Source organism: Talaromyces rugulosus, chromosome II, assembly GCF_013368755.1.
Source record: "Talaromyces rugulosus chromosome II, complete sequence".
Classification (NCBI taxonomy): Eukaryota; Fungi; Ascomycota; class Eurotiomycetes; order Eurotiales; family Trichocomaceae; genus Talaromyces; species Talaromyces rugulosus.
The window spans coordinates 6182765-6203957 of NC_049562.1; the positions used below are offsets into that span (position 1 = coordinate 6182765).

The 21193-nt window shown below is 49.2% G+C and overlaps 10 protein-coding genes across 10 annotated transcripts; 7 read left to right on the top strand and 3 right to left on the bottom strand.

The window, feature by feature from the left end:
* Nucleotides 1-519: 519 nt before the first annotated feature.
* On the top strand, nucleotides 520-2305 carry TRUGW13939_04617 (uncharacterized protein; the record flags this gene model as incomplete). Its single annotated transcript, XM_035487788.1, has 3 exons — nucleotides 520-577; nucleotides 644-1164; nucleotides 1223-2305. 3 exons carry the CDS (start codon nucleotides 520-522, stop codon nucleotides 2303-2305), a joined length of 1662 nt encoding a protein of 553 aa, XP_035343681.1.
* A 612-nt stretch (nucleotides 2306-2917) lies between these two features.
* On the top strand, nucleotides 2918-4412 carry TRUGW13939_04618 (uncharacterized protein; the record flags this gene model as incomplete). Its single annotated transcript, XM_035487789.1, has 5 exons — nucleotides 2918-3088; nucleotides 3192-3399; nucleotides 3500-3526; nucleotides 3592-3975; nucleotides 4075-4412. 5 exons carry the CDS (start codon nucleotides 2918-2920, stop codon nucleotides 4410-4412), a joined length of 1128 nt encoding a protein of 375 aa, XP_035343682.1.
* Nucleotides 4413-5138: 726 nt separating this feature from the next.
* On the top strand, nucleotides 5139-6362 carry TRUGW13939_04619 (uncharacterized protein; the record flags this gene model as incomplete). Its single annotated transcript, XM_035487790.1, has 1 exon — nucleotides 5139-6362. One exon carries the CDS (start codon nucleotides 5139-5141, stop codon nucleotides 6360-6362), a length of 1224 nt encoding a protein of 407 aa, XP_035343683.1.
* A 281-nt stretch (nucleotides 6363-6643) lies between these two features.
* On the bottom strand, nucleotides 6644-8410 carry TRUGW13939_04620 (uncharacterized protein; the record flags this gene model as incomplete). The annotated part of the gene is made up of 1 exon (XM_035487791.1): nucleotides 6644-8410. One exon carries the CDS (start codon nucleotides 8408-8410, stop codon nucleotides 6644-6646), a length of 1767 nt encoding a protein of 588 aa, XP_035343684.1.
* Nucleotides 8411-9342: 932 nt separating this feature from the next.
* Nucleotides 9343-12823, top strand: TRUGW13939_04621 (uncharacterized protein; the record flags this gene model as incomplete). Its single annotated transcript, XM_035487792.1, has 4 exons — nucleotides 9343-9532; nucleotides 9606-9971; nucleotides 10295-12131; nucleotides 12187-12823. 4 exons carry the CDS (start codon nucleotides 9343-9345, stop codon nucleotides 12821-12823), a joined length of 3030 nt encoding a protein of 1009 aa, XP_035343685.1.
* A 346-nt stretch (nucleotides 12824-13169) lies between these two features.
* TRUGW13939_04622 (uncharacterized protein) lies at nucleotides 13170-14148 on the bottom strand (the record flags this gene model as incomplete). The annotated part of the gene is made up of 3 exons (XM_035487793.1): nucleotides 13170-13445; nucleotides 13516-13752; nucleotides 13825-14148. The coding sequence occupies 3 exons, from the start codon at nucleotides 14146-14148 to the stop codon at nucleotides 13170-13172; spliced, it is 837 nt and encodes a 278-aa protein (XP_035343686.1).
* Nucleotides 14149-14410: 262 nt separating this feature from the next.
* On the top strand, nucleotides 14411-15182 carry TRUGW13939_04623 (uncharacterized protein; the record flags this gene model as incomplete). Its single annotated transcript, XM_035487794.1, has 3 exons — nucleotides 14411-14488; nucleotides 14547-14974; nucleotides 15065-15182. The coding sequence occupies 3 exons, from the start codon at nucleotides 14411-14413 to the stop codon at nucleotides 15180-15182; spliced, it is 624 nt and encodes a 207-aa protein (XP_035343687.1).
* A 176-nt stretch (nucleotides 15183-15358) lies between these two features.
* TRUGW13939_04624 (uncharacterized protein) lies at nucleotides 15359-16905 on the bottom strand (the record flags this gene model as incomplete). The annotated part of the gene is made up of 2 exons (XM_035487795.1): nucleotides 15359-16553; nucleotides 16604-16905. 2 exons carry the CDS (start codon nucleotides 16903-16905, stop codon nucleotides 15359-15361), a joined length of 1497 nt encoding a protein of 498 aa, XP_035343688.1.
* A 605-nt stretch (nucleotides 16906-17510) lies between these two features.
* On the top strand, nucleotides 17511-19092 carry TRUGW13939_04625 (uncharacterized protein; the record flags this gene model as incomplete). The annotated part of the gene is made up of 6 exons (XM_035487796.1): nucleotides 17511-17604; nucleotides 17701-17775; nucleotides 17850-17918; nucleotides 17978-18336; nucleotides 18386-19028; nucleotides 19082-19092. The coding sequence occupies 6 exons, from the start codon at nucleotides 17511-17513 to the stop codon at nucleotides 19090-19092; spliced, it is 1251 nt and encodes a 416-aa protein (XP_035343689.1).
* A 757-nt stretch (nucleotides 19093-19849) lies between these two features.
* Nucleotides 19850-21021, top strand: TRUGW13939_04626 (uncharacterized protein; the record flags this gene model as incomplete). Its single annotated transcript, XM_035487797.1, has 2 exons — nucleotides 19850-20489; nucleotides 20558-21021. 2 exons carry the CDS (start codon nucleotides 19850-19852, stop codon nucleotides 21019-21021), a joined length of 1104 nt encoding a protein of 367 aa, XP_035343690.1.
* Between the last annotated feature and the right edge of the window lie 172 nt (nucleotides 21022-21193).

Consider the following 21193-nt stretch of genomic DNA (forward strand, 5'->3'; position numbering starts at 1 on the left):
GCAGCGTCGAGTGTGAGATGAATTAGTATTGGTGATACCCCTGAGATTTACATGCCTATGTTGTTTTGTTTTTCTGCATGAGCCAAGTATTTCCATGAGTATATCTTGTTGTTGTTGGTGGTGGTTTTTTTTTTGTTTTATGATTGATTTTTTCTTCTCATTTGTCATCCATAGAATGAAGGACAACTTTGGCTTTGAATAATAATTAATGGCGCGCTATGATGACGATTCCCGAAAGGCCCGATTTGTGGAGGCCGACGCGTAGTGTTACATAAGCAAATGAGCAGACACCGAGTCCCCCGGCATTGGCTTCGGAGATATCTCTGCAAACGGTGCCAGCCAGGAATTCACCCAACTACAATCTCGTCAATATAGCTGGCTGTCCCGTTCTCTTTGTGAAGTCAGTCCGGTTCGATATCTTAATTTCGTGGGCGATATCTACGCTATAACCCACCCCTGTTCGCAAAACCAAGGAGCCCGGCCTTCCTGAAAAATTGTCCGCCCTGAGAAGCCTCCAGTATGAGGACTGCCAGGCTACCCAGCTCGGCATCGGCCGCCGGTCGTGTTTATCGGGCGAGTAAGTTATCATGCAAGAGAGAGAGAAATAGTTTCGGATGCTAAAAAATAATCCGTGGTCATCTAGCTGCCCCGCAACTTTCCAGTATTGCGGCTGCCCGGCCGATTGCACATTTGCAACGAAGAAGTCGAGCCTTCCCTACGCATAAAACCGCATTGGCTATTCTCATTCCTCTGAATCGCACATATTCGACCGGGCCATCCACGTCCACCTCTTCTGGTGGTGGTGCGTCTTTCCCGCCTCCGGGCTTCGACGCCGAGAAAGCGAAGAAATCACCCCAGTCGGTGGAAACGCGGAAACCATCGGATAAAGTCGATAGCAGTGCTTCTACGTTGAATAAGGATGGAGGGAAAGCGTCTGAAAGTGTTGCTTCTTCGAGTGGCCAGAAAACGTCTGCCGAGCAGCCCGAGAAGCGGGCTCTAGAGAAGGCAGAGCCGAAAAAGATGACCATCGGCCAGAAGATTAAGCACGAGATTCAGCACTATTGGGATGGCACAAAGCTGCTTGCCACAGAAGTCCGGATTAGTGTGAAACTGGCGATGAAGATGGCAGCTGGATACGAGTTGAGTCGCCGAGAGCACAGACAGGTACGTCATCTTTTTGTTTTCCTCTTATGAAAAATGAAAATACTAACAAGAACTCTAGTTACAAAGAACTACTCAAGATCTCGCTCGCCTGGTGCCCTTTTCCGTTTTTGTCATTGTTCCTTTTGCCGAACTACTGCTCCCCATCGCTCTACGACTCTTCCCCAATATGCTTCCCAGCACATACGAGGGACAGAAATCCCGCGATGCCAAAGCTAAGACTCTTCGAGGAACGCGCAAGGAAGTTTCGGCATTTCTGAAGGATACTCTGAAGGAAACCGGTCTTCCTCTAAGCGCGGCCACTGCTAAAAAGGAAGAGTTTACCGAATTCTTCAGAAAGGTTCGCTCGACTGGCGAATCGCCTTCAGATGCGGATGTTATCAAGGTCTGCAAGATTTTCAAGGATGATTTGACGTTGGACAACCTGTCGCGTCCGCAGTTGGTTGGCATATGCAAATACATGAACCTAAACACATTTGGCACGGATGCCATGCTTCGGTATAATGTGCGCCATCGCATGCGCCAGATCAAGAGAGACGATAGAGCCATCTACTACGAAGGTGTAGATTCGCTTTCAGTTCCAGAACTGCAGATGGCCTGTGCTTCTCGAGGTCTCCGTACTCACGGTGTGTCCCCAGCCCGCCTCCGCGACGATCTGTCCATGTGGCTGGACTTGCGTCTTACACAGGGAGTTCCCTCGACACTGCTTGTCCTGAGCAACGCGTATCAATACACTCAACAGCAGAATGACCCAGAGCTGTCCTCCCAGATCGATGCTCTGCGCTCGGTCTTGTCCAGTATTCCGGAAGAGTTGTTCCACGAAATCGAGTTGGAAGTTCACAACGCCGAAGGCGCAGCTACCAACAAGCAGCGTCTTGAGGTTGTCAAGGAACAGCAAGAGCTGATCGAGGAAGAGAACGAGCAAAACACCGAGAACGAAGGCGCCGGCGTTTCGGCACCAAAAGACAACCAAAACATTGACGAGACAGAAGATGGCCAGAGAGTCGAAGCATCAGACTCCGCGAAAAAGGAGGAAAAGCAGGTTTCCGAGGCCGATGAAGCGGCAACAGACGAAGCAGCGGCCGAACAAGAAGCTAAGAAGCAAGAGGCTTCTGCTGAGAAGAAGGCCGAAAAGAAAGAATAGTCGCATCGACCAAAGGAAAAAAAAAAAGACAAAAGCTGTGACTTTCTGAAGACATCTCCCATTTAACTACGCTTTCTCCACTCACACCCACGCAAGCCATTCTGACTATGCGTGGAGCGTCTTCTGTGGCCGAGATGAAGTGTGCTGCTTTCCCTTATACCTTTTTTTTTTGTTATAATTTGATTTTACCGTTTTGAAGGCTTGGTATGGGGTCACGGAGCATGATATAGACTAAGAGCTCGAAGTACTATCAGGGTTTGGTGGGTGTATTTGCCAGGAAAGCGTTCGCTCTTTATTCGAGTTTGATGTAAAACACCGATACATAGAAAGATATATTGATTAATTGTACAGTTACAGCAACTAAGTGTTATTCCATGATCACTAAATAATTCAGTCCGGCAGTGCCTCGGCACATTGAAGCTTATAAAGCGGGCCGCGGTGGACTCCGCATACGGACAGCATCAATCCCAACAACTTTTAAACTCCACGCAACACGTTCGAGCTATTACTTATGTACCTGTTGGTAGAAGATAAATAAGAGGAGGATCAACTGGCTATGTGTTATGGGCTATCGACATTATTTCCTTGAAAAAAGAGCCCGACCACAACGGAATGAGAACGCTATGCTGCGTTAGGCTGCCCAACATCCAGAACCGGTTTATTATATCGAGACTATTTTTACCGGCATATCCATCGATTAAAGTCCATCCATCATTATTTCGATCTTCATCGACTTGGTCAGATGCTACCAGGACGATGCCGCCGTTATCACCAGACGCAACGGTATGTGATACGTCAACTCTATGCAACAAAGAAAAAGCAACAAGTTAGCTAATTTTAGAGGCTGGGGAGATTCTTCTAATCTCCTCGGACTTTCTCTCTCTAGAAAGCAATTGCACGGCTTCGAGCATATGCGCCCCCTCCAACAAGCTATGACTCTGTCCCGCTCAGTCGGAGAGCGGCTGTGCTACTTCTTCTCTATGCCGATCCAAACGGAGATTTAAAAGTGGTGCTTACTATTCGTGCCAAGACACTCAGTTCTTGTGAGCTATCTGATTTCCTTTTTTCCCCCGTTTTTGCCCTCTTTGTGCTACGTGAGTGAGCAGTATGTAGTCCGAACGGGAATCTCCGAGACAGCATCAAGTTGTACAGGTTGAGTATTGATTTGTGCTAACAAGATTTCTACGTACGTAGTTGCTGGCCATGCGGCTTTCCCTGGTGGTATGCTTATCTTGTCCAGGAGGAAAAGAATCTTTAGAACAAGTCTAAGACTTACTCCCCGCTAGGAAAAGCCGATACAATCGAGGAAACTGCGTTTGAAACCGCGCGACGCGAGGCCGCCGAAGAGATCGGCCTCCCAGATATCGGACAGCCATTACTCTCACCTTTCCGGGTCGAGCACATTTGCGAAATGCCGGCGAACCTCGCTCGAAACGAGCTTGTTGTACGACCCTGTGTAGCGTTGCTGCACTCGTACGACGCGCAAACGGGCAAAACTGCCGATCCGGAAACAGCGTTGATCCCGCGGCTGGATGCCAAAGAAGTGGCTGCCGTTTTTACGGCGCCGTTTCATGACTTTTTGAAACTGAAGAATGATGGCGAACGTGGCCAGGCGGAAGATGACTGGTACCACGGATCCTGGACGTACTGGCACGAGACTGACTGGCGAAGTATGCATGCCTCCTCCTCTTTCTTCTTTTACGTTTTTAACTTTCTTATCTACAATAATCCACTCGAGAATTGCTGCTAAAACAGGAATCCCCTCTTAGTGCATCAATTCCACGTTCCCGTGTCAGAGAAAAATGTCACTAAACCGCGAAACACCCGCCACCAAAGCCAAACCACCAACGCTGCCATTGAGCAGCTCGAAGAACGCGAACGCTCAGGCGATCTGACAAGCTACCTGGTCTTTGGCATGACGGCACGCATCCTGGTGGACGCGGCGCGGCTGGCGTATGACGAGGAGCCGGAATTTGAGCACAATGGCCACTTTGGCGACGAGGAGATTATTAACAAGCTCCGAAGAATCGGCAGACTCGATGCTGTCAAGAGGCCTGGAGACGAGCTAACTCGCGAAACTATGCAAAAGGCGGCGAAGCTCAGTTGAGAGTTCGTAGCAGTACTACTAGATAATGCCGCCGTACGTAGATACGTACTACTGCTAGTAGTGTAATAAAAAGAAACAGAGAAAAAAAACATGGCTAGCATTCCTCAGCATGTTTCATGAACCAGTTCCTTGCTTGCCACCCGTGGACTAAAGCGACTGATACGTAGCAGCGTGTCATATGCGCAGTCCCCTTGCATGAACCATCTGCCATTCTTTTCCACGCTCGGACAAGCAAGGGGTCTCCACCGTTATCGAAAGAGTCCCAGCATGATGCATGACACTATTTCTTCTTTTTTGTTTCTCTGCAGCTGCAAAAAGAAAGAATTCCACCCAATCGCGTAATTTTACCAACATAATTGATAGTAGTGTAGTACATGTACTTAGCTTTATGGTGGAGAGCGGGGGAAGTCAGGAGTTTATCAAATGCAGTTTATTTGCCGGAACAACCCATGCATGATGCAACTGGTCTTGGACTATTTATTAATCATGCTGATCCGCAGAGTTCAATTTTGTTCATGTTTCAGGAGAACAAAAAAAAAGAAGAAGTAATACCGAATATATAAAGACCCGGGAAAGGGCCCCATTTTTAGTAGGGCTGGCTTTGTCTGATTTACTTCAATTTCTACTGGTAGGCACCTCTGTCTATCCTTCACGCACTCTACATACAGCACATCCTAGCCCTGTGCTTGCTTCAATACGTCTGGTCAGACTTCATAGGAAGCAGCCATGGCATTCGACTCGGCAGCCGGAGCTTATCGTAAAAAGCTTCCACCGACTCCAGTTGGCTCTTCTCTCGAAGGTTTAGAAATCGGTATCCCTCCAGTGCAGTTCACAAATCCATGGCTGTCGAAACCGTTGCCAAAGATTCCAGACCGGACGTCGACCATATACAGCAAAGAAAGCATCATCAATAGCTACCTGAACCGGCCTGACACCAATGACGACACTCGGACGAAGCACACAAAGAACGGATCGACATCTCATCCTCGCCGTTTTGGCAGAAAACGAAATGCCACCGCTAATCGCAACTCCATGAGCCGCATGAGTGACCAGGCCAACCGATGTTCTCTCACCCTAAGGACTTTCTTGAGCGAAGAGCAGTACGGCGTCGGCATGCACCTGGCCAAGGCGAACCACTACTTTCGAGAGAAGAAATGGGAGATCTTCCCTGAGCTTGGTCCTCAGCCTGTAATCCAACATGGTCAGCAAAATAGGAACCAAAATCTGAAACGAAAACGAATCCTAGGGGGGTCCCATATACGCCAGATCTCGAACTGTGACAACTTTAATTTTAATCTGAGACCAATCGCCGACTATATGCAGCAAACGCTGGCGAAAAAGGCCTCCCAACTACGGCTCAAGAAGAAACCAAGCAAGGCAGACTTCGCAACAACTACCAGACCCCGGCACAACTCGTCCTCGTCCAATGAATCCGAATTCCTATCTATCGCCGAAGATATTGGCAATACCGAGACACAACGCAGTATCGCTGCCGTGAGACGGCGCATGCGCGAGATGTCTCTCTGGAGCCGTGCTGACTCCAGTGAAGAAACGCTTCGATACGACTATAACGAATTCGCCTACCCTGTCACTGCCACGAGCTCGACCTGGCGGTCTCCAGCCTCTGGGTTCAACACCTCAAGCTCAACCACGCTGAATAGTCGAGTAGAGGACCGACCCATGCATTACTATGACATGCCACCCTCTGCAAAGAACCTGCCGCCGCCTCCTGACAAGGAGTATTATTCGCAGCCAACCCCTGGGTCTTTGCCCGAATATGCCAAAGTCCTGCAACAAAAGACGAATCATGTTCTTTTGGTGCTCGACGGCGCCAAAAAGAAATTCACCGAGGCTCGAGCAGCTCGTCGCCGGAAACAGTTGAAGAAGCACATCCGGATCATCGGTCCCATCGAAAACTATCCGTACGGCTCTGCCAGCGAATGGGTGTAATAAATCTCTTGTTTGTGACCATGTTTTACCCACGTACACACACTCTTTGTAATTTTCCTTGTCTTGTCGATATATAAATAAGCCCTAATAAGCTCAAATTCTCGTTTGTGATAGGTAATAATTATGTTGTAGCGTTGGTGATGTAAGGAGAAAATGACTCGTTCGCTCCTTCCCCGCTACATCTCCGCTTTTGCTAAATAGTAATACAATACACAACTTCATCATTCTTTGCAGTTAAGCTCAATCCAACAAAACTGACACTGGTTGTTGCATGTCTATTTCTAATATTCTTCCCATTCTCCATCCCTCTCGCAGACGAGACGAACGAGGCCTCTTAGGGATTCAGGAGCATCCTGCTGTCCCATGACCACCTCCACCATGTTGAAGCCCTTTCCTTCTATCAGTTGTTTCTCCTTCATAACATCTCGCAGCTCCCCCCAATTGACGACACGTCTGGTAAACACTGGATAGTCTTCGGGCGCTCCGAAGAAATGCGGCGCATCGAGGTAATTCCACGGGTGGACATCGTTGTACCCAGCTGTCATGCCGTGGATATGCCTCTCGATCGTATAGCCATCGTTGTTGATGAGGAAAATAGTCAAGTTGAGCCGATTGCGAAAGACGTCACTGATGGATTGAGCAGTCATTTGAAAACTCCCATCTCCTTGAAACACGATTGTACGCCCTTCAGGACGCTTCTTTTCCGCCACCAGGTCTCGCTGAGCAAGAGCCACGCCAACTGAGGCTGCGAGGGTATAGCCAATGGATAGCCATATTGCCGAGTTGATCATCGTTGTTGCAGGAGGTAGAATCAGATCCTGTCCGCCGGACGAAGGTGTCCCTGTCTCTGTCAGAATGACATCGTTGGGTTTCAGAAAATCCGATATACGCGTCCAAAAAGTTTTCTGTTCGATTAGACCATCTTCCATGGGAGGCAAGAGTGACTGAATTCGGTCTCTACGGGGATTCCCCAGTTTTGGATACGGCTCTAGAAGAGACGACCTTCCAAGGTGGTATACCATGGCAAACAGTTTTTGAAGCAGAATCTTTGTGTTGAGGTTGTCGTAAAGCACTCCTTGCATATTAATTGAAGTTTCATTGATATCAATGGTGATCTTTCGGTTCGTGAGCGTGGTGAATCCGTACGTGTTGGTATCGGCATCAAGAGGGCCGAATCGAATGACCAAATCACAAGAGTTCACCCACTCCACATGAACATCTTTCCCGACTGACCCCATGTATGTTCCACGAAAATTAGGGAATGACTCGTTGACACGACCTTTTCCAGATGGGGTGACATAGGTTGGATATCCGGTGATGTAAATAAACTTATTCATTTCCTCGAGCATGTCAGCCTGACGGGTGAAGCCGTCTACAATGAACGACGGCCGTCTGGTGTTTTGTATCCGTTGGCATAGTTCTTTGATAAGATCTTCCTCAATATTCGGGCAATTTTCGATCAAGAGGACTTTGAGACTCTGGTTCAGACGATGTGAGTACACCTTGGCCTTGACGAGATCCGTTGGGAGTTCGATATAGACTGGGCGACTTTGCTTCAAGCATTGTAGGATAACTCGGTCAATTTCCTCGGGTGCAGTTTTTGGATTGGTCAAGTTTGCCTGCGCACATGTGAAGTCTTTGTAGATGCGTGCAAAAACCCTGAAGTTGCCATCACCAAGTGAGTGGTGCAAAATACTCTGTGAATTCTGTGCGTGTGTTGCTGGGGTGCCAACAACATGAACCACAGGTACTCTCTCAGCAAATGCACCTCCAATGGCATTAAGGGCTGAAAGCTCCCCGACTCCAAAAGCCGTCACCAATGCAGATATGCCGTTGATGCGCCCATAGCCATCGGCAGCGTATCCAGCGTTGAGTTCGTTTGCATTGCCAACCCAGTGAAGTCCCGCAGGCTCAATGAAGTCGAGCGATGTCAGGTTGTAGTCGCCAGGCACGCCATGCACGCTTCGAACACCCACCTGATACAGTCGTGTAAACAGGTACTCTGCCAAATAGACCTGGCCACCGTGGTAGCCGTGGTACTCTATCATTATTCGTTAGAGTCAGTCAAACGATACGAAATGGCAGGGGTGTGAGATGGTACTCTCAATTGATGCAGAAAGAGCCTTTGGGTTTTGTGTCTCGAAGGCGGTAACAAAGCCACGCCGGTGTCGAGCGGCAATTTGTGTCTCGGTATGAGGAAATAAGCGCCAGATACCAGTTGCGCTTTCTTTGTTTTGGTCAATTCACCAATTCAAAATACAACAGTTTCTCTCACCGGGTTTGGCCGTCACATCATTCATACTCCAATGGGTACTTGAATGAGCTCATGCACCGAGCCTGCGCCTTGTGCCTTTGTTTACCGGTGTATTTTTTAGTTGATGAGACACATGGTTTAAATAAAGACAAAAAGGGAAATAAGCGAAGATTTTAATTTGTCAATTAAAATAAAAAATAAAATTCTTAGTCCATCACTAATATACAGACTATTCGAGTACCTCGCCAGACAGCTTTCTAGAGTATTTCCAACTGGTGATTTGTGAGTTCGTAGCTAATGCAAGTACACAACAAATGTTGAATTAACAAGATACCACGGTATGATTCAAAAGCAAATGCTTTAAACTTCATATAAATTGATGGAATTGATATGCAGGTACCCACATGCCAGACGTCCATTGGCGGGAGTCTATATGCATGTATGGCTAGTGCATGACAGCCGGAACCAATGAGCGGGCCGAAACCCTGATTATTGCCCGAAGCGGCTAGCCTACCCCGCAAACCGCAGCGTCATTCTCGATTGCCGCTGCCAGCTTGCTTCACCTCTTTCCCCCTTCGCTCGACCTTTGTCTGCACTACACGTATTGCTGCCATTGGAGACATCCGTCTATTTTGTCGTATACTGCAAGTGTTTGAGCTCGACCTGTGCGGGCCGTTTGTCTTGATATCCCACTTACTTCCCTTATCTTCTTATCGTACCTCAAACATGGGTGGAGAAAGTCACCCTCGGATCGCTTCCAGCTCTTATCCGAAGCTGGTCGAGCGTCCTGTCGGCCAGCATATCAAGAAGATTTACCTTGACAGGCTGCGCCAGTTTGTAGACGATGGCCAATATAGGATCAATGGTCTGAAAGCGTTCGTTTCCCTCTGCGTCACAATTCATCCATTCATGACTGGTACCTTGACTACAGAAGGCGTTTAATTGACTTGAGTCGACATGCAGAAAATACGAAAACACCGTCGTATCAGACCAAGACCACGTCAAATTGTATGTCTACTCCCCGCCAAACCTCTCGCGCCCCACCTTCGAAGACGCGACCTCCCACGAATTCGAGCCGACGAGCGTCGGCGCCTCCTTTGGCCCAAGTTGGTCCACACACTGGTTCCGCATTCACCTCACGGTGCCGCAAGACTTGTTGAAAGCAGAAGGCCTCGAGTTCCACTGGGATGCGGGTAACGAGGGCTTGGTCTGGACCGAAGATGGTCACCCATTGCAAGGTCTCACTGGAGGTGGAGAGCGCACTGAGTGGATTATCCCAGCTGCCTTCCGTGATGGCAAAGAACACGTTTTCTATATTGAAATGGCGTGCAACTTAATGTTTGGAAATTCCAACGGTGATACAATTCAGCCGCCGGACCCGAATAGATATTACAGGCTCTCAAAGGCCCAGATTGTAGCCGTCAACCTAGATGCTAGGGCTTTGGGATATGATTTCTGGATCATTGGAGGCAAGTTTAGATCACCATAACCCCGTGATACCTCTTACTGACTGGGAAAGAAGATGCTGCCAGAGAGTTCCCGCAAGATTCCTGGGAACAGCACGAAGCTGTCACGGTAGCCAATTCGATCATTGATGCTTTCATTGCAGACAATGGAAGTCAGGAATCCATCAAAAAAGGACGCAAGATTGCACAGAAATATCTGGGCAACAAAATAGACTCCCACGAAGTTTACAACACGGGCACCGAAGCCATTGTGTACGCCATCGGTCATTGTCATATCGACACTTGTTGGTTGTGGCCATTTGCAGAGACCAAGCGCAAAGTTGCCCGGTCTTGGTCTAACCAGTGTGATCTGATGGACCGGTATCCCGAGCATCGATTCACATGCTCGCAGGCCCAGCAGTTCAAATGGCTTCAACAGTACTATCCATCTGTTTTCGACCGTGTCAAGGCCAACGTCAAGAAAGGATCCTTCCATCCCATTGGTGGAAGCTGGGTTGAACATGACACCAATTTACCAAGTGGTGAATCTCTCGTGAGGCAGTTCTTGTACGGGCAGCGCTTCTTTGAGAGCCGCTTTGGTGAAAGATCTCGTACTTTCTGGCTGCCAGATACATTCGGCTATTCATCTCAACTGCCCCAACTTTGCCGACTGGCAGGCATGGAACGATTTTTCACCCAGAAACTAAGCTGGAACAACATAAACAACTTTCCCCATACTACCTTCAACTGGGTTTCACTTGACGGCAGCCAAGTGCTCTGTCATATGACCCCAGCGGAGACGTATACTGCTGATGCTCATTTTGGAGATGTCAGGCGCAGTGTTACGCAACACAAGTCTATGGACCAAGACAAGACTTCACTTTTGGTCTTCGGCAAGGGTGACGGAGGTGGCGGTCCTACCTTTGAGCATTTGGAGAAACTGCGTCGATGCCGCGGTTTGTCTGACAAGGTTGGCCTACTTCCTCGCGTCAAGATGAATACATCTGTCGATGAGTTTTTCGATCAACTTCAAGCCAAAGCTGCCAAGGACACTGACTTTGTTACTTGGTACGGCGAACTTTATTTTGAGTTGCATCGGGGTACCTACACCACCCAGGCGAACAACAAGCGGAACAACCGAAAGGCAGAGTTCTTGCTCCGCGAGATTGAATACCTAGCAACCCTAGCAACTATCAGTGGGAAGAACGACAAATACAAGTATCCCAAGAAAGACCTCGATGACATATGGGAGTCGGTCCTTCTGTGCCAGTTCCACGACTGTCTACCTGGTAGCTCAATTGAAATGTGCTACGATGACACTGATGAGATCTATGCCGAGGTCTTTGCCACTGGCTATAAGCTCAAGAAGGAAGTTTTGGAGGCTCTTGGATTTGGTGGCAACCATTCCAACAACAACCTCGTCGCCATCAACACGATGCCGTGGGCTCGTTCGGAAATTGTCAGGGTCTCTGATGTATTGCCAAGTTCAAATGGTCCTAGTTACGCCCTTGTTAGCGGCAACACTGGCGTCATTAATGCGCAACTTCTCAGTACTACACAGAAGCCATCGGTATCTGTCCAGCAAATTAGGAAAGGGGTATTCCGCCTGTCCAACAGCAAGCTCCGCCTCGATGTTCAAAATGGTGTGATAGTTTCGTTGTACGATCTCGAAGCCGACCGCGAAGTTATTGCTCGAGATGGTAAGGCTGGCCAGTTTGTTGTCTTCGATGATAAGCCTCTATACTGGCAGGCCTGGGACGTCGAGGTTTTCCACCTCGACTCGCGTAAAGAACTTACGTCTAGCCAGACAACAATTGCCGAAGACTCACAGTACCGTGTCAGTGTTGTCACCAGCACTCAAATCAGCGACAAGAGTTGGGTCAAGACAACTATCAGTCTGGCGGCTAGCGTGCATGACGAGCCCTCATACGTGGAATTTGATAGTGAGGTTGAATGGCAAGAAGACAAGAAATTCCTTAAGGTCGAATTCCCCGTTGATGTGCGTAACACCGAGGCCTCTTACGAAACTCAATACGGGATCGTCCGTCGTCCCACTCACTACAACACAAGGTATGTTATTTTCCGATTTTGCACAACTTGATTAATACTGACATTCCATCTCCAGCTGGGACATGGCCAAATTCGAAGTTTGCTGCCACAAGTTTGCTGATTTGTCCGAGCACGGATACGGAGTGTCGATTCTCAACGACTCCAAATACGGATTCGCTACTGTCGGCAACCTCATGCGTCTGTCTCTTCTCCGAGCGCCCAAGGCTCCAGATGGCCACGCCGACATGGGCCGTCACCGCATCCGCTACGCCATTCTTCCACACTCTGGCCCACTTGACCACCGCACTGTACGCGCTGGATACAACTTCAACAGCCCGTTGACGGTGACCTCTGTCTCAAAAGATCAAACTACCACTAGCAGCAGCAGCATATTTAGCTCGGTGCGTGTGAGTGGCTCCAAGTCACTTGTTTTGGACACCATCAAGCGCGGAGAAGACGACGAAGATGTCTCCCGCGGCGACTTTGCCAAACGCAGCGGCCAAAGCGTCATTCTACGTGTATACGAGTCCCTTGGTGGGAAAAGCCGTGGCAAGATCCACACGACACTGCCGGTCAAAAAGGTATGGAAGACGAACATTCTGGAAGATGACGAGGCTGCCTTGCGGATCGTGTCTAGCCAGGGTGGTGACGGCCTGAGCGTGGATATCGAATTGAGGCCGTTCGAGGTGGCCACCTATAGGCTTCAGCTGTAGGCTTTTCTGTTCACGACAGATGGCGAGGATGTGAATGGTTTCGAGGAAAATACTGTAAACGACGAATATATCATTGTTACATGCTAGTCTTGAATAACGCAAATGTTGTATGTGCTGAAAAATGTATTGCTTACGCCCATGAAACTGAGCAGGAATAAATAAATGCATATAATAATCGTATATCCCACCAAGTAATACAATTAGTAATATAATATCGAGCCTTTTGCACGTCCTATCTTCAAATCACCCAACGCCAATCCATACCAACCACCTTGCCAATGCTTAAACGCGACTATAAAAAACGAGAAAAGAAAATCACCGAGATAAAGACCCGAGGTGGGAAAGCTCAATCTCGTCCATAACTGATCTTCAGCCTCTTCGCGGGTGGCTTGCTAGACCCGTTCCCTTCCATATCTACATCCTCGTCATCCTTGGCGACAGGCGTAGACACAGACGAGTTCTTCTTCTTGTTCTTTGACGAGCCGCTTTTCGTTCCGTCTGCTTTGGCGCTTGAGCCTCCTCCTCCGCCATTATTGGACGCAGAGGAAGGACCACCGTGGGACGATGTTGGCGTGGGTGCATGCGACGGCGTTGTTTGTACCGAGGATGGTGCGGGTGAATCCTAGAACCAAGTCAGCCATGTTGGCCCATTTTCAACGACAGAAAGTAGATGTAAAAGCAAAGAAACATACGCGCATAAACGAGGCGGAACTCCGACTAAACACTCGATCCGTGTCCGTCACAGCTGATTTGCGTCGCATGGTGCCACCGCCGCCCGCACCAGATATCGAGAGGCTGCCAGCGCCTCCTAGGCCAGATGAGCCACTCGAGCCCTTGATATAATTGTCGAATCCTCTGATGATGTTGCCCGCGCTGGTCTCTTCGAGGTATGACTGTTCGAAACGGAAGATATTATCTTCTAGTTGCGTCTGCTCAAGGTTCATGGTTAGCTTTAGTTTCTTTTCTTTTTTTTTTACTAGAGCTAGACAAGTGAATAGTACCATGCTTTTATCCATCAATCGCTTCCTCTGTAAAGTGTCGCGTAACTCGCGTCGCAACTTTTCGTAGTAAGGTAGGCCGCGATTCTCAGAGGCACCACTAGCCGTGGCAGCGGCGGGGTTGGAGCCAGGGTTCTTGTTGTTACTGGGAGTTCCCATGTTGGATTGCGCCGTTTGCGAATTCGACTGGGGGGCATTCGATGTCGTTTCAGTGTTGGAGGTATTCGTGGTTGCCGAGTTGTTGTTGGCAGGTTTATCTGATGATGATGCTGTTGTCGCTGCTGCAGCGGCAGCGGGCGGAGCGGTGTCTGAAGCGGTGTCGGCCATTCTGCTGGACAAAAAGAAAATTGTGTTTGCAAGTGTATCGACGAACAATGGAGGGAAAAGACAATAGCGAGTCAAGTTCTGGATGGGACGTAGTCGTGTTTGACATGTTTGCATCGCTGATCCGGCTGGTGACGGCATCGGTTGAGCCTCGCCCTTGCGTTGCAGCTCGCAACTGCAACGTCTTTCTGCTTCGACTTCGGCATTGGTTTGATCTAACCTCATTTTTGTGTATATTTACTTCACTCTCTTTGCACATTGAATCATGGATCACTCGCACATGGGCCATGGCGGTATGGATCACGGTGGGATGGACCACGGCGACGGGCAGTGTGTAACAAACGTACGATTTGTTTACTGATCTCTATCATTCAGATCGGGTGAAGCTAATAAATTAATAGATGCTGTTTACATGGTCATCCAAAAACGTCTGCGTTGTCTTTCCTGAATGGCGCATCACCGGCACTGGCTCTCTCATCGCCTCCCTCCTCGCTATCATCCTCCTCACGGCCGCCTACGAAGCTGTCCGAAGCTTTACACGCATCTATGAAGCAAACCACACCCAACGCCTGAGGGCATACTCCTCAACTGTCGTGACCGGTATGTTTTTTCCTCTCCTCTCTCATATGTCCTGGGTTTTCTTTTCCCCCCGCCAGCCTATTGCTGAAGCTCGGGCGTCTTTGCAAGACAATGAGAACATTCAACAATCCGTGGACGACGCCGAGACAGGTCGATCCGGAGGTCTTTCGAACTTCACCAGCTCACTGCTTGTAGGCAGGGACAGCAAGCAAGCGCTGGAGCAGCGAGGCAAGATAGTAATGGCCCTGTTGTACGCGGTGCAAGTCTTTTATAGTTTTTTTATTATGTTGGTATCCCCCCAATCCATTATGTTGGTATCCCGAAGCTAACGACGGGACAGGCTTCTTTTCATGACATACAACGGCTGGATTATGCTTGCCGTAGCTGTTGGCGCGTTCGTTGGATATTTGGTCTTTGGAGGCGGCTCGTCTGCAACAAAGTCGGCAGCTTGTCACTAAGCAAGCATTCGAGATGCTTGGGCCAAGAACGGTGGTTTTTGACGCTTGGCGAATTTTTTTGCGGTCAGACCATGCGAATGTTATTGGGCTGTTCTATTTTTTTCAAGTATATGTCATCCAGCGTTATATTCGGGTAGCGTTAGTTTTTCTTCTTCTTTTTTTCTCAGAGTGAAATGTCAAGGAACTTCGATATCACTGTCGTCACCTCCGAAACCGAAGCTAAAACCTCCAGATGTGTTGTTGATATTTTCATCATCCACCTTTCCATGTACAATCTCATCCCATTTTCTCTTCTTCCCCTCTCTTTGCTTTTCTAGATCGTGCAAAGCTTCGTCCAAAAGGTCTGGATGCCGCTGTCTTAATTCCTCGACGAACCGGTTGTACGGATCTTCGACATTTTTCCGAAATCCAGAGACTTGGTCTGCTTTATTTTGCAAGAAATCAAGAGCGGCAGTGAGGTGTGCCTTGGGCACAAAATTCTGCGTGATGGCAATGGACGGCTCCAGATTGACCACCAAATGCCACCAGCCGGACGGAACGTGTAGGACTTCGCCTTCGCCGCAGATGCCTTCCATACATCCAGGCGTTCGTCTGGCCTCGGCGTGGAAGCCCAGCAGCCATTCAGCTATGCTCAGAGGCGAGGTTACTTCGCTCTGGTCGGCCGAGACATACACGCCCGGCGGTGGGGGAAGTTTTGTAGAAGAAGGGAACATGATCCAATACTTGGACCCGCGCAGCACGGCGTTCCACGCGCTTGTGGCGTTTGGGTCCTTGTGGAAAGTGCTCCCTGATCGTTCGGGCCCGATGATTAGCCATCGACTATCCGGGCGATCAGATTCCAGAACGGCAAAGAGATCTTCGCCGAAACAGGATGGTGGCCAGTATGCGGCATCGGGGGGAACGTTGTCTGAACGGGGTCCAGCTTTGATGTTCATTTTCGAAACAAAGTCACGATCGAACAGGTACAGAGGGCTCTCGTCGGCGTTGTTTTTCATATAGTCGACATACGTCTTCAAGGGCCAATCTACGGCCTCTGCTCGGAATAAGGTGTTGCTGTGCTTGTCGATGAGTTCGTCTGTAGACCACTGCGTGTACACGGGCCACTCCTTGACTGGCTCGGTCAGGACAAATGGCCGGTCAGTCCATGATTCTTGGAACTCATCTGGAGACAGGTTCTTGAGCCGAGTGATCTGGTTCCGAGAAGGAATGCCGGTGACAAACGGGTCCAACGATACATGGGCACAATAAAAAGGCCGGTGCAGAGTATCGGAAAACAGATTCGCACAGACCACGACAGGCACCTGGGACGGCGCCAGGTTCAAAAAGGTAGCTCGCCAGGAGCCCTGCCATTTGAATCCTTGCCGAGAGTCCCTAGAACTGTCAGTTACGGACGTTATAAAAAATCAGTTTGGCTATCTTACCGGATCAGGAAGGTCTTCCATATATCTTCGGATCTCGTGAATGCATACAACGCCTTGCACGTACGACCCAGCTTCAACAGACTCGAAGGATCCAGCCACTCCAGTACCATCAGGACAACTTCGTCGGTCAACGCACCGAGGTTGCCCAGTGCATCCCGCAGGTTCGAGGCTGCAACGAGGGCATTCCCACTGGGCTTGACCCCGAGTGGATGGCACGGCACCGCATCGCCGGCGTCAGTCTGGGGCAAATCGTCCTGACAGAGGCCAGGCTGCTCTCTCGGCAGAGCTTCGGCGGCGGCCATCGTGATACACAGGTTGATATCAAAAAAGACGAAAACACAGGCTGTAATACAGTAATATAAATACAGTATCACACAGTCAGAAAGCCCTAAATCCGTAACGGGTAAAGCGTGGAAATATATGAGTCATGATTGGCTGCGGTGGCCGGCAAAATGCTGGGCGGCGTTGGACACTAGCCAATCGCAGAGCACTATTTGGTACACAAATGTGGGGCACAAAGCGAAGAAAAATCCGCAACCAGCCAATCGCAGCACTGCAAATGCAGGCGGCGACGAGGGGCAAATAAAATTATTACTGCCGGGGCTCGTCCAGGCAGGCAGGCGGCGGGCGGCGGGCAAACTCACGCTAGGATAGAAAATTTCACATCTTAAAAAAAAAAACTTCCCTCCCTTCTCCTCTAGTTTTCTCAACCCTACAACACCCCAATCTACAAAAGAAGACATATCACATCCCTAGAATCCACCAGTGCTCTCTGTGTAAGAGAGTCGAGATTCTAGTTTTTACCACCTTACCTAGCGCCCTATCCACATTCGCTTGTGGTTTATTCCCCCACTGTCTTCCGGTCACAGCGCAACGCTTGTGATCTTCTTTCCGACTAAACGCAATCATGGCTTCCAAGGGCGGCTTGGAGGAGGTCCCTGAGGGTATGCATCCCCTATCTGGCTTTTCATTCTTTATCGAGCGGGCAAAAGTCGATTATCGTGTGATTATCACGAGATACGCCCGCTTCCAACCCTCGCCAGCACAAATTTCAACCCCGCCACAGGATGTCTGCTAACATGTATGCCACCCAACAGGACAGATCGAGTCCAACTATGACGAGGTCACCGACTCCTTCGACTCCATGAACCTCAAGGCCGAGCTTCTTCGCGGTGAGTGCGACCCCGCGACTACACGTGGCAACGTTTCTATTTTTCGAAAGATCGAGACTGACCCCAACAATCAGGTGTCTACGCCTACGGTTTCGAGCGTCCTTCCGCTATCCAGCAGCGTGCCATCATGCCCGTCATCAAGGGTAGGTTTATCTTGTCGATCTATCAAGGGGGAACAATGTGTGTCTAATGCGTTATGCAGGTAACGATGTCATCGCCCAGGCCCAATCCGGTACCGGTAAGACCGCTACCTTCTCCATCTCTGCTCTCCAGAAGCTCGACACTAGCCTCAAGGCTTGCCAGGCCCTGATCCTAGCCCCAACCCGTGAGTTGGCCCAGCAGATCCAGAAGGTCGTCGTCGCCATTGGTGACTTCATGAGCATTGAGTGCCACGCTTGCATTGGTGGTACCAACGTTCGTGAGGACATGAAGGCCCTCCAGGACGGCCCCCAGGTCGTCGTCGGTACCCCCGGCCGTGTCCAGGACATGATCCAGCGCCGTGTCCTCCGCACCGACAACATCAAGATGTTCGTCCTTGACGAGGCCGATGAGATGCTTTCTGTAAGTTAATATGCGCCATCTATGCGGGGCTTAAGCTAATCGTCACCAGCGTGGTTTCACCGAGCAAATCTACGACATCTTCCAGCTCCTCCCTCAATCCACCCAGGTTGTCCTTCTCTCGGCTACCATGCCCCAGGACGTCCTCGAGGTCACCACCAAGTTCATGCGCGACCCCGTCCGTATCCTCGTCAAGAAGGACGAGCTTACCCTGGAAGGTATCAAGCAGTTCTACATTGCTGTTGAGAAGGAGGAGTGGAAGCTTGACACCCTCTCCGACTTGTACGAGACCGTTACCATCACTCAGGCCGTCATCTTCTGCAACACCCGCCGCAAGGTCGACTGGCTCACCGACAAGCTCACTGCCCGTGACTTCACCGTCTCCGCCATGCACGGAGATATGGAGCAGTCCCAGCGTGATGTTATCATGAAGGAGTTCCGTTCCGGTTCTTCTCGTGTCCTGATCGCCACTGACCTGTTGGCCCGTGGTATCGATGTCCAGCAGGTCTCCCTGGTCATCAACTACGATCTCCCCGCCAACCGTGAAAACTACATTCACCGTATCGGTCGTGGTGGTCGTTTCGGTCGTAAGGGTGTCGCCATCAACTTCGTCACCGCTGACGACGTCCGTATGATGCGTGAAATCGAGCAGTTCTACAACACCCAGATTGAAGAAATGCCCATGAACGTTGCTGGTATGTTAAACCCCTCACATTCTGATAATTCATATCGCTAACAACTCCTCTAGACCTTATCTAAACCACCCTTGTCGTTGCAAATGTGTCTTGTGCGAGTCTTCTTAGACTGCTGAAGTCCTTTCTCAAGACCTCCAACCAGTTTGGGTTGGACCCAGCTGGCTTTGGAAAAACGTTTTTCAAAAGTGGCTTTCATATGTAATTGTTCCTGCAGAGGCTTTGCTGTTGCAAAGTAAAAAAACAATAGGCGTTACTGTTCTATTGTGCTGTCAGGTTCTCATTTCCTTATGTTGATTTCCGATTCTCACGCCGCGCATTTTCATGTTTATTCGCTTTACTTTTTATTGTTTTTCCTTTGATTTTTTCAAACATTTACGGTTCGCGTCTGGATCTCTTTTTTTCCTCCGCAATGTATCTTGAGCTTTGTCCATTGGTATAGGGCGTGCCCGCTTTGCATGCTCAACACAGTGGGCAAGGTAACGAGAAATGTTCGTCCGGGCGCTTTTCATTGTCTTTTGTTTACAAACCTATGAGCAGACGAGGCAGTTATGGCGAACGGACGAATTATGATGATGACATGGGGTGGTTGTATACCTGCTTTTAGCAATAGATAGAGGTAAATGCCATTTCTGTTTATTTATTTATTCTGTATTCTATGTGTAGTGTTTTATTTCGTACTCACGTGGTCGAGGTTCCTTCCTATTTGGGATGTCCAGATGTCGTATGTCGTCAACCGACCTAGACTTCACCTTAGTCCAGTTCACTCTCAGGCTGGCGGTCTCTCCCATCCATCTCATTTAATTTTTAGATTTGTTGAAAACATGTCACCCAATCCACTCTCCGAAGCCAACGATGGCTCTACAGCCGTCTCGTCCAAAACCTCGCTCCTCTGGGCCTACCAACTCCGCAAGGAACACATCCACCTCGTGAACCGCATCGAAGATGTCAATTCCGACCTCCTGTCCTACTCCAGCAGAGCTACTGAACACCACCAGAACCTATCCAACCTAGAACGCCTGGTCAAGAGTCTACAGACGGAGAACTACACGCTCAAAAACGAGGTTACCATAGTACGCGACAAGTTCGCGGCATCGTTGGATCAAGTCAACAAGCAGGTAGCAGCCGCGATGGTCACCACCAAAAATGGCCGAGAAGAAAAAACAAAGGAAGAAAAAGAAAGTCTAGCAAAGTTAGAATGTGGGTTTGAGCATTTAGGGCTTCGGATGAAAGAGTTGGCGCAGGGGATGGTCGAGTTGAAGATGGGTATGGCTGGTATGGAGAAGAAGTGTGAGTGTTTGGCTGTGAAGCAGATGGAGCTTGCAGCATGGCAAGGTAAAATGCCGCCGCCAAAGAAGCCTAATATTTCTACGCCCAAGAGTCGTGCGGGACGGACGCAGACTGGGGTTCGTGCGAGTCTTATTGTATCTTTGAGATATAGTAAGACTGCTGAAGGGAAAGATGGTAAGTATTCTTAGCTATGACATATCTGAGATTTGATGGAAAAGACCACTGAATGACGGGTGAAACAGACTATCATGGCAAACAAGCTAGCTCATTCACCCAGATGACATACCCGGCTAATGAAGCGACTATGTCGACCATGACCGACTCATTAATACCGGACTCTATGCCTGTATACCCCGCCATTTCACCAATCGATTTACTCTTCCAGAAAATCAAACAAGATGATCGGGGGTTGTATGACTATTTCACTTTTGCCGCCGAATTACGCTCCGAGCTGCCTCGACGGAAGCAGGAAGGACACATGGTCGAGGCCTTTTTCGATGGTCTATCCAACGACAGCGCAGTCAAGATGGCGATGGAAGAATATCTTGATGCGCTGGGCTGGATCTGGAGCAATGTCGAGGGTTTCTGTAGGCGCGATCAGCAAGGGTACAACACTAGATCGCGGACACGAGCAAGCGCTACGAAATCTAGAGTCAAGTCGGTGGCTAGAAAGGGAACAGTCGAAAAAGATAAGAGCCAACTATAGCCATGGAAGAGGTATTCGACATGGCATGTCGAAAATCAAAGCAAATTTGTACGGATTTACCCACACAATGCATCATTTAGATAGCAATATACAATTGATATCTTAATTTTGACATCATACAAACTATACAATCCAAGTCCCAGCACAGGTCTATATACTAGTTGATATTTAA